This window comes from Microcaecilia unicolor, chromosome 8, assembly GCF_901765095.1.
Source record: "Microcaecilia unicolor chromosome 8, aMicUni1.1, whole genome shotgun sequence".
Lineage (NCBI taxonomy): Eukaryota > Metazoa > Chordata > Amphibia > Gymnophiona > Siphonopidae > Microcaecilia > Microcaecilia unicolor.
In genome coordinates, this window is record NC_044038.1 from 161,409,926 (window position 1) to 161,422,087 (window position 12,162).

The 12,162-nt window shown below is 43.2% G+C and overlaps 1 protein-coding gene across 1 annotated transcript in view; it reads right to left on the reverse strand.

Moving 5' to 3' along the window:
* Window positions 1–1,349: 1,349 nt before the first annotated feature.
* HAVCR2 (hepatitis A virus cellular receptor 2) overlaps window positions 1,350–12,162 on the reverse strand; it is a 30,977-nt gene continuing 20,164 nt past the window's right edge. Inside the window, exons 6-7 of the mRNA XM_030212139.1 lie at window positions 6,170–6,209; window positions 1,350–2,549 (exon numbers count right to left, since the gene is read on the reverse strand). Coding sequence (XP_030067999.1) covers window positions 2,465–2,549; window positions 6,170–6,209 — 125 coding nt within the window. The 3' untranslated portion in view covers window positions 1,350–2,464. The remainder of the gene's footprint in view (window positions 2,550–6,169; window positions 6,210–12,162) is intronic.

The following is a 12,162-nucleotide window of genomic DNA, read 5'->3' on the forward strand; positions in this document are numbered from 1 at the left end:
ATGTCTTTGTCAGTGGGCAAACTTACAAAATCAGCAAGGGATCAAATACTTATTTCCCCCACTGTATTTATTTGGTTCACTTGTATCCCACATTTTCCCAGCTTGTGCAGGCTCAAAGTGGCTAACAAAGTTACAAGAAAATTACATAGTACAGCAGGATATAATAGTTTTAAAAGGTAACAAATACAATAACAAAGCAGCTAAATAGGAGAATACTAAGGGAAATACAGAAGCAACAAAAGAGAAGCAGACATATGGAAAAAGCGGGTAATCTAACAAAACGGAAATAGAGGATTAAAGAGTATTGTGGACTTTGGGATAGGCTTTACTAAACAAAAACGTTTTTAGTAATTTTTTTAATGTTAGGTGATCCGTTGTTTCTTTCACTGAAGAAACTAATCCCCCTGTTTAATAAGCTGCACTAGCGGCTGCCGTGCGGTAATGCCGACATAACCCATTTAAGTGGACTGTGTTGGCATTAGCGCAGGGCAGCCGCTAGCACGGCTTAGTAAACAGAGGGGTAAGTAAATCTGTTAGTTCGGAATACCATTCTTGGAGTGGTCTGCCTTTCTGACTTTGTGGAGAGAACAATGTGTTTGGAACAACTGTTTATGGTCTCCTGGCATTGTCGGTCCCGGCCCTGGTCCCAAACCATTAAATCTGTTATGTAAGCATATAGTATCTGAGCATATACAAAGGACTCCCTTACAGTAGCATAAAGAAATGTTATAATCTGAATATTCACTTTTATTGATTTTCATACAAACATAACAATTATTTAATTTTTATTTATTAATTTACCTATTGACAAATCTTGTGCGCTACACCTCCAATATAATTTATCAAAGTAGCAAAACACTTAATGCACATACAAAAACTATTTGTGTCTCAGAAATTAAGATCATACCATAACAAAAATCAAATGGTTAATTTTGTTTGGTCTAAGTCAGGGGTGTAGAACCTCAGCCCTTGAAAGGTCTAGTTTTCAGTATTTCTCTGAAGAATACGCACAGTGACGATCCTAGCCTGGCTGACACCCGGGGCAGATCGCCGATGCGCCCGCCCCCTGGTGCAGCGCGACCCCCCCCCCCCAGGTGTATTTTTACCTGCTGGGGGGTTCCGCGCGCCTGTCGGCTCCGAGTCCGCTTGTTCCCTGCTGCTTCCTCTGCCCTGGAACAGAAAGTAACCTGTTCTGCACAGAGGGAGCAGCAGGGAGGGAACGAGCGGACTCGGCCAACAGGCGCGCGGAACCCCCCCAGCAGCATGCACCTGGGGTGGACCGCCCCCACCGCCCACCCCCTTGGTACGCCACTGAATACGCATGAGATCTAATTGAATACAATGGAGGCAGTGCATGCAAATAGAAGTCTTGCATACTCACTGGGGAAATCCTGAAAACCTGACTGGACTGCAGCCCTCAAGGACGGAGGTTAGACAACCCTGCTCTAAGTGATGATTACAGTACAAAAAAATGAAAACATTGCTGCAAGAAACTAATAGCACATTCACCCTCTATAACATTGGTTTGTGAGGGGAATTGCACAGCACCTCTTCCATAGAAATTTCTGCCATACCTCCCATGTGGCAGAAAGTGGCTGTGACAGAGACAGACATGTAATTCAACTTTTTGAAATGATCAGGAATGCTACAGTCAACAAAACATTACCCCTGCCAGAACGTAGTGAAGGCTTTTTCTCAATGCTGGGATTGATAAGCATCAACCACACCCACAATGGAGTGCGGAGATACCTGGAAATGATTTATACAAATCCCCTTAGGTGCTGCATTCAGTAATTTATCGGGTGCAGCTGCCAATCTTGTTTCATATCATAGCTAAAAGATTTTTGCCCTTCTCAATTGTTTGAGTAAAAACAACAATACAGAAAGAAAGCTGAGAGTTGGGTATTTCTTCTGATGTTATCAAGGTATAACAAATAGTCTTTCTCATGCAGAGCATTTGGAGAAATTGATGTGTTCAACACTACAGGCTAGTTTGTTCAGATATTATCACTCAGGGGTTCATTAAACCAAAAGCTTCAAACTCAAATCAATCCAAGGTTATTTATCATCTGCCTTTCCATTTAAAATGTTTAAAGAGAGATCCACTCTACACCTTCTACACCTTTCTCTCACACCTCGATATAATACATTGTGTCTGTATTCAGAGAGCTTGTGATCCAGGGTACAGGGAAGCAAAGGGAGAGACTGGCATATTATTAATCCATAGCTCAGAAGTTGACGTGGTCACTGAGGTCAAAAGTAGTTGATGTATGAGTTGGTGCTGTTTTTAGCATTGGAAAAAAAATTACTTTGGCGAGGTCCAAAAGATAGGTCAAGAGACCAAGAGATGAAGTGAAAGAGATGTGGGAACCCCAGTATGGAAGATCGATAGCCTCTTCTAAGATATCTGGTTGATGCTGCAGAACTGATTTTTGTAAAGGGCGATCAAATTGTTTCATTGTTCTTATATATAGATGTTATCTTCTATTTGATTTCTAACTTGCAACGCAGATATATCTCCAGATTCTCTCCTTGAGCTGAACAGGAAACTGTGGAGAGATTAATGGTTAGTATTAAAAAATAGCATGCTTGTTAAGCGCCAACAGTTGAGTATAACTTTGAAGAAAACCATCTTAAGTATATCCAACATGCAAAATCCAGCACTACTTATGATTTTTATAGCAATGTAACAATAGTGCATTTCTGTGGCATAATTAAAATTTCAAATGTGACATAAGCCAAAATGTCAGAGACAAGTGACAGCCTGAGAGAAGTATGTGGTACTGATCTCAAAAACATGTGGACATTAAAGCCCAGACATAAGGACTGGGCCACATAAGAACAAAGACTAACGCCAGCATTAAAAGCAGTTGGCGCCTGATTTGCGTGCACGTTATTATGCGCAGAATGCTCAAAGGGCTTGAGCGCGGGCATTAACGTGTGCTAAACATTGCCACAAATTGTATTGAAATGCATTTAAATGGATGTTAATTAGGTCAGTAAGTATTCCTTCCCAATGCACAAACGAAAGTGCTGTAATGCACAGAAGGAATGGCCCAAAGCGTCAAAACTTTACTAGCCAGCTCAGGGGCAGCATAGAAAGTTTTCAGGAGATTTCTCAACAGGTTTTCACATTGCACCATGGTTTTTGTCTTCTTTTGCAAGCGGAAATCTGTGCAAATTTGAGCGCTGCTAATGAGAACCATGCAATGTGCAGAAGTCCGAGGAAAACCGAAAATAAAAGCAAACATCAGCATCTGTTTTTCTGCACTTAAACACAACTATTGCCAAAAAATGTAAGTACAAACAATTTTTGAAAGACTCAGATTTAAAAGTGCAGAAGAACAGCATCAGGGTGTGCTTGCACTTCCGAGTTTGTCCGGCCATGCGCACGAGAACTGTGCTTACCGCAAACCCTTTCTGCACATGTGCCAGGCACGGTCCTTCCCTTGCTTTCAGTTTGCTAGCATCAATTAAAAATGCACATCATTTGCATATGATATTTTGAGCATGACTTCACTATTTCTTTGCCTTCCTTTCTGCGTTATGGGCTTTGCGTTATGTTCTTCTGCACCTGGCTTTGAGCATCGGGAAATTCTAGAAAGGGGCACCTTTATTGAGACACCTAGAGGGTACCTATGGGGAGTTAATTCTATAACATTTTAACTTGCTACAGCTTTCCTTTTTTTCTGATCTGAAGAAGAAGGGTTACCTTCGAAAGCTAATTAAAAAATGTATTTAGTCCAATAAAAAAGGTATCATCTTATTTTCTTTTCTATGTTTTGACTTATTTCTATTTATTACCTTCAAAAGTGGACTAACACGGCTACCAAACCACTTTATTTTAAGCAATCTCAGATCAAAAGAAAAGAAAATCCCTTGAAACGACTATTCTCTGAGACCTTTGGATAATCTGCTTTTACCACTGTAACTGCCTATTGCTCATGTTTGATTTATTCTTACTGCCTTGAGTGAATTCCTTCAAAAAGGCGGTAAATAAATCCTAATACATAAACAAATAAATTCTGTTGTCATCCCTCCCTCTTGTCTCCTCCACATTTCTTTTGTATTAGTACATGCTGGACCTCATGCAGTATATCAAGCCTCTGGAAATAAATAAATTAAGGGGTCCTTTTACAAAGGCACACTAGAGTTTTTAGTGCGCGCTAAACTCTAGACACAGCCATAGGAATATATGGGCGTCTCTAGCATTTAGCACACACTTATTTTTAGTTAAGCTAGCATGCCTCTGTAAAAGGACCCCTACATAAATAAATAAATGCAAAACCCAAGGGAATGATCAATGTCTATTACCTGCCCGCAAACACTTAGGCAGAAAGGGACCAAGTTATTGCATAGCACTAAATAAGGAAGTAGAAACACAGAATGTGGTGCGAGCAGTTGGAAATAGGTCTAGAGTGGTCTCTACAAGATACAAGATAGAAGATGCAGACATACAAGGAACAGAAACCCAGCATCTTTTAACTTTTAAACCACAAGAAGTGAACAAAGTGGCTTGTTGGAAGCTAAGCTGCTTATGCAAAAGTTATGTGAACGCTTGCTGAGCTCATAAGATGCAAGAAAGTATTTGTAAGCACCACTCAAAATGATAGAAAAGGGTGAATCATCTATTTCAACATGTTTAAAGACAACACAAGTTGTAAAATGGAGCATGACTCTTCCAAAATCATTTTGGGGTCCTTTTACAAAGGCGTGCTGAAAAATGGCCTGCGGTAGTGCAGGTGCGGGTTTTGGGCGCGTACAGAATCACTTTTCAGCGCACCTGTAAAAAAGGCCCTTTTCTTTGCCAAAAATGGACGTGCTGTAGGCAAAATCAAAATTGCCGCACATCCATTTTGGGTCTGAGAACTTAGTGCCAGACATAGACCTAGCGGTAAAGAATTTGGACGGTAATGACCTATGCGCGCCAGATGCCACATGGTGCGCATCTGATACGCGTGTCTGAAAATAAAAAATATTTTGCGGACACGTGCCAAAATTGAAATTACCATAAGAGCCACGTGGTAACCAGGCGGTAACTCCAATTTGGCGTGCGTAGGGCCCTTTGTTATTTTGTTCAGTATTAGCTCTGCTTTTTAGCACACAAAACAAACACACAGCTTTGACATTTCAGTATAAACAATAATAAATGGGTTAAAAACTGGTTGAGTGGGAAGGAGGCATGACTTCTGGGTACTGCAGTTTGGGTGCCTGTGACTTTTGAGTGCCACAAAGTGTAATCATTTGGGAGCTGCAGAAGCTGAAATGTTATATAGTGATGACCCAGTTAGTTTTATGTTGTTTGTTCTGTTTACTTTTATTGTGTATATTGTTTTGTACCCTGCCTAGAATTTTATATAGTGCAGGATTATAAATGTTAAAATTAAATTAAATGTCAACACAGTATATAATAAAACAGGAGGTGTGTGCTGTTGCTTTTTTTGCACAGAAATGTGCACAAAACTAGCTGCCCTTAACACACAACCTTGTGCACGTATGTCTGTTGGCGCACAAGTTCAGCACACGTCAAATTTGCATATAATTAGCTTATTGCATTGGTGAGCAAAAACTCAGAATTAAGGGCTCCTTTTACAAAGCTGTGGTAAAAAGTGTCTTACAAAGCTGCGGTAGTGTGGGCATGTCGTTTTGGCGCACGCTGGGCCACTTTTTACCGCAGCTGGGACAAGGCCATTTTTTAATGGGCCAGGAAATAGGCGTGCTCAAAAATTAAACTAGCGTGTGCCTATTTATGGCCTGAGCCCTTACCATCAGCCATTGACCTAGCAGTAAGGCCTCACGCATACCCACACGGTAACCATGCAGAACGTGCCAACGTGACCGCGCTGCCCATTACCATCAGGAACGCCCCCGCGTAGAAAATAGAAAAATATTTCCTACCATGGGATTCAGCGTGCACAAAACTCGGAATTACCACTGGGGACATGCGCTACCCCAGCAGCTGTGCTGATTTGGCGCATACTACCTGCGCATTAGCCCTCCTGCAGCTTTGTAAAATGGACCCTAAATTTGTGTTCAAAGCCATGCATTCAGCATCAGCACCAGCTCTAACACACGCTTTCTGCACCAGCCCTGCTCACTCTGAAGAAAATGCTATATCGGCTGACCTGGTGCCGTCAACAGCCCATTGCATGAACCCCAGCTCACATACCTGCTTTTCCCTTGGGTCTTCACTCTCTTTTTGTAACATCCTGAGGATTATGCAAACAGAAAGTACATTTGTCAAATCATGGAAAACAGAACTGTTATAAAAACCATCAACAATGGGGAAATGATAGACTGCTCAAGATAGGATTAGTATAAAACCTTACCCTTGTTTGATTACTCAGTCTTTAATCCCATCCCCTTTGAGTTATCTGGTCTCTGATCTTGCTCTGTTACTCAGAGGTTAACCCCATAGGCCATCTTCTGTGAGCAATTCAAAGATTCAGCTGTGATCCTGTGTGCTCTAAATTAATCTTTAACCACTCATTTCTTTAGGCAAGCTCTGTCTTCTCTGTTATTCATTGCTAGACTTCAATGGTCATTTCTGGGACCAACATTCAGGAGAAGGTGCTGACCTGGTTAATTGATCATCACAGTTTTCCCCTTGCTGCTCAGTCTAGACAGAAACAGCACCTGAATCTCATCAGACTATTGTAAATTATGTTTAAAATTGTGCTGTAAAACCATTGATGTTGGCTTTAAGTAATGTTTTTATGATCCTGTTTTAATATTATGATGCTCTTTCATTTTCCTGCTGCGCGGTCAGCTCTAAGCCACTGTTCTTCCTATGAAGAGAGGCTGAGAAGGCTAGGGCTTTTCAGCTTGGAGAAGAGACGGCTGAGGGGAGATATGATAGAAGTGTATAAAATAATGAGTGGAATGGATCGGGTGGATGTGAAGCGACTGTTCACGCTATCCAAAAATACTAGGACTAGAGGGCATGAGTTGAAGCTACAGTGTGGTAAATTTAAAACGAATCGGAGAAAATTTTTCTTCACCCAACGTGTAATTAGACTCTGGAATTCGTTGCCGGAGAACGTGGTACGGGCGGTTAGCTTGACGGAGTTTAAAAAGGGGTTAGATAGATTCCTAAAGGACAAGTCCATAGACCGCTATTAAATGGACTTGGAAAAATTCCGCATTTTTAGGTATAACTTGTCTGGAATGTTTTTACGTTTGGGGAGCGTGCCAGGTGCCCTTGACCTGGATTGGCCACTGTCGGTGACAAGATGCTGGGCTAGATGGACCTTTGGTCTTTCCCAGTATGGCACTACTTATGTATTTATGTACTTATGTACTTATGATTAAAATAGAAAATAATTCTATTTTTATAAAATAATGTTCTTAGTACTAGTAAGGTAAAGAATTGTTAGTATAATTATTGTAATCACCCTGGCAGTTGATGAGGGTCTTCACAGTAAATATTGCCAAGATTCTGTCCAGATATTATAGACCGAACTCTATTTGAGTGGGGAAGAATAAAGCGCTACAAAAAAAAATCTTCTCCAGCCCCCCCCCCCCCAAAAAAAAAAACCTTTTTCACAGGCCTGCTGGAAAATGGACCTGTGCGCATCCAAAACAAGCGCCTACACCAGTGCAGGCCATTTTTCAGAGCACCTTAGTAAAAGGACCCCAGAGTAGGGAAGAATAAAGCACTACAGAAAAAAAACAAAATCTCCTTTCTACTGGATATAACTAATCAAAGTCTCCTTAGTTTATAGAGAAAATTGGAGAAAAGGGACCTCAGCGTAACAAAGACCCCACTCAACTCGAAGCCTCCAATCAAAGCACCATCATAGGTCCAAAAAAACTCCATTCATCCCTATAGCTTTATATTTAATTGCTGTAGAACATTATCACTGATTTTCACTTATTTTTAATTATTTTCTATTTTTATACACTTTAATTTTTCATCAATCACAAAATAATAAAAATTTTATTTTTCTTCTAAGGAGTCTGTAGTATCCAAACGGTAATATCCATCTCTGCAATACTGTTATATAAGCCGATGAATTGTAAGTCTTATAAAGCCGCTTCAGCAATCTGCTATCTACCGCTGTATTTCAATACATCATAATAACATTCTACTGCAATTAAATATAAAGCTATGTAGATGAATGGAATTTTCTAAGGACCTATCATGGTGCTTTGATTAGAGGCCTCAAGTTTATTTATTTAAAAACTGTATACACCGCTCTATCCTACAATTTTAGGCGGTTTCCAAAGCAGCATACATAATAAAAACATTCAAACATAAAAATATTTTAACAAAAACTAATAAAATGTATCATATACCTGCAGCAGTTAAGTAAAACAATTCTCCGTCATAGCAGCTGTCTTAAATATCAGCAAATGCTTGAGCGAATATATATGCCTTTAGTTGTTTTCTAAACTGCATAATAGAACAAATCTTATGCAGTACTTCAGGTAGTGCATTCCACAAAAAAGGCCCCTCGTTACACTGAGGTCCTTTTTCTCCAGTTTTCTCTACAAACTAAGGAGACATTAATTAGTTATACACAGTGCAAAGGAGGAGATTTTGTTTTTAGGTTTTTTTGTTTGATTTTTTTTTTTTTTTGCAGATATTATAGAGCTGATAAACACTGTGTGGTTCCTCGGTCTTAGTTTAAAAGGTATTTGAGGATTTTTTTCCTGATAGTCCAACTTATCTGTCCAGACTGGGGCTCATTGGAGTTTAGCCAGCACACTCTGGCATGTTCTGTCATCGGGGCAAATTTGGTGGTTGCCAAGAGCATGACAATTTGAGGGGACAGCAGCCACAGGACTTCCACTAGTCTTGCTTCAGCCTGTGCTGCAACCTTTCTCGCTCTTGGTCGGACTTTAACTGACAGACTTGCATAGTTCATATTGCAAAGACTGGTCCTGTGCTGGAAGGAAGCAGGTATTCTATTACACACTGTTTCTTCTATCTGTCAGAGAAAAACTGCAAACAACAATGAGAAAAGTGGTATCAGGGTTGCTAGGGAGGAGAGAAGCTGCAGTGCAGGGTGATATCAGGAAAGAGGGCCTACGAGCTGGAAAGCACAAGCCAATAAAACTAATATGGGCGTGGGTGGGAGCACTGTGAAAGCTGGGGAGGGAGTGTTGAGAACAATGAGAGCGGGGTGGGGGGGAAGGCTGCATGACTGAAGGTTTACTTCGAGCACCTAATACCTTTACATCTGCCCTGTCTTTCACTGCAAACTGGCTCAAAGTTGCTTGGATCTTGGTGTGGGATGGAGGAGGTCAGAAGATATTTTTGCAGTCTTGGCACCTTCCCCTGGGTTACCATATGGCTCCAGAAAAAGGAGGACGGATTGAGCCAGCCGGGTTTTATTTCCATTGCTTTCAATGGAAGTAATTGAGCCAGCCGGGTTTTACTTCCATTGCTTTCAATGGAAAGCAATGGAAGTAAAACCCGGCTGGCTCAATCCGTCCTCCTTTTTCTGGAGCCATATCCTTCCCACCTTGCAGTACAAGTGATCTCATGCAGCAATCTCAAACAGTTGGTATCCAGTTCATCAGCTGCCCTTTGGTTAATGGGGAGACCAGGCCTAGATTTACCCATGAACCTGCTAGGTTTATTCTAAAGCAGCAAAAATTATTGAAGGGGAGGATAGGAATCATAGCCAAGAACAACTGTGAGTCATGGCTGGGAGCTGCTGTCATGAGTCACTATCCTGAGACATATAGACTGGTGCTGGGTTTCCTGATACCCAAAGAAGCCTTGTTATGCTGCATCTCCCCATCCTTGAACCTCCCCATTTCTTTCCACTTTTACTCTTCTGAAATCCTTTGGACTCCTGGAAAAAGCACCTTTTTCTCCTCTCTTTTTTTACATGGTAGATGGTGCCCAACACATACTTCTCACTACTCCTGCAAAGATCTTTGTTCATATTTAGAGACCAGATCATGGTCCTTTTTTCCCATGAAAGACAGCCCGAGACTGAGAGGTTTGTGGCCCCAATGATCAAATTTCCCGCGCTATTCCAAACAGCGCTGGAAAATTAGCACCGGAACAGTGCGGAGGATTAAAGCCCTCATAATCAAAACTAATAGCATACAAATTTATACCAGCTATTAGTTTTGATCATCGGCAGACGTCTGTGGGAGGACTAAGCCTGGGCATGCACCCAAGGCACAATATTTCTGCAGAAGTTTTTTGGCAGGTCTGGCCCCCCGACCCCACCCCTGACACAAGTGCAAAGGGGTGCTGGAGGTCCAGTGGACCTCTAGCCCCCTAACACCCCAAAACCAAAAGACTGACCTTGGTGGCCCAGTTGGCAACCCTACCCACACCCCCACCCCCATTCAGGAAGTTATATCAGAGTGGCAGGCCACAGTAAAGAGAAGAGGCTGGTTCCAGCAGCAGGGCAGAATATAGGAATTGTTGCTGCCTTTTGAAAAATGGACAAAGAAGGTAAACTTGGAGAAAAGGGTGGAGGAAGGATGGGGGAAATGCTGCTACAGGAAGAGTGCCGCCTGAAGCCCCCGCCTCAGGTGGCCTAATGGTAGGGCCACCACTGATTAGCAGCTGCACACATAACTGCTCTTAATCGGGATTCTGCAAATTGCTCAGGCAAAATCCATAGCCCACAACTGCAAGGGGGCAGGACCTGGAAGGGACATGTCTAACACTTACATGCCTGGGTTAGAGAATACTAGTAGTTACAAGCCTCACTGCCTACATTTAGGCACAAGCATTTACACGGTCCTTTGAGCTAGAATAAAGTTAGCCATGTAACTGCAGACTTATCCCAGTATTCTGTAATGCCAATTGTGCTCACAAGTGCCTTTATAGAAGTTGCACTTACCATGCAGCATCCCAGTCAGGGGTGTAGCTAGGTGGGGCCATGGGGGCATGGGCCCCTGCAGATTTAGCCCTGGCCCCCCTGCTTTCACCCCCTGCAGCCGACCCTCCCCCACCACATTTGACCTCCTCCCCCCTCCCGCCGCCGTCAGGTACCTTCGCCAAAGTCTTCTTCAGTGCCGGTCTCCGGCACATTGCTGATCTGGATTCTGTTTCTGTGAGTCCTGACATCCTGCACGTAGCAACGTGCAGGACGTCAGGACTCACAGAAACAGAATCCAGATCAGCGAACGCGCCGGACTCGGATACCGGCACTGAAGGGGACTTCGGCTGATGGGGGTTGGGGACCCCCACCAGCAAAGGTACCTGGTGGTAGCGGGGGAGGATTGGTGGCAGTGGGAGTGGGGGGTCGAAAGGGACGGGGGAGGGGCGGTGGCACCGGGTGGGGGTCAAAAGTGGCAGAGGGGGTCGGCGGTGCCAGGGGGCTAACATGTGCCCTTTCACCTCAGGCTCTGGCTCCCCCCCCCCACCAAAATCTGGCTACGCCCCATTCCCAGTGCCTAACTTTAAGAACCTTCAGGAAATTAGTCCCAATATTCTCTCACTGGGAGGAGTATAGACCCAGTGCAACTGTCTGTAGGCCTGTTTCAGGGGTGGACTGACAATGCTCTGGGCCCCCGGACAGTAAGAGTCATTGGGCCCTGCCTATCCCCCCATCCGCACACTGCCACCCCCCCCCCCCCCACACACACACACACACTAATGTGCCCTCCTTGATCCTACCTTGAAAGACCCTTGTGGTCTCTTCGGGAGCAGGAAAGATCCCCACTCTTTCCTGCCCACTGCCCTGACCGACGATGCCGTGTTTTCACAATGGCTGCCAAGACTTCCTGCAGTAGCCTTGTGGGTCTTGGCAGTCTCAGCAGCCATTTTCAAAATGCAGCAGCGCCGGGCAGAGTAGCAGGAAAGTGTGGCTACTAGACCACCAGGGCTCTTTAAGGTGGGACCAAGGAGAGATGTAGTTTGCAGAGGTGTGGGGAAGAGAGTCTCTGGGCCTTCAGGCACTTGCCCAGTTGCCCATATGATCAGTCCGCCCCTGGCCTGTTTGCATGTTCAGGATTATTTTTTATAGTAGTGGGCTCAATATTCTAAAAACGAAATTAATCAGACAAATTTGCTGGTTTTGAAAAATTCTCTTTCTTCCCTGTTTTATCATGTTCTGACTATCAGTTGCCTTCTCGTAGGATAGAGAGCTTTGGTTATGGGTATTCAGAGAAATTACAGAAGTTGAGGCAATGGGCCAACCTGGAGTTTCTTTCCCAGGCAGCCAGTGAAGCTGCAGACAGTAT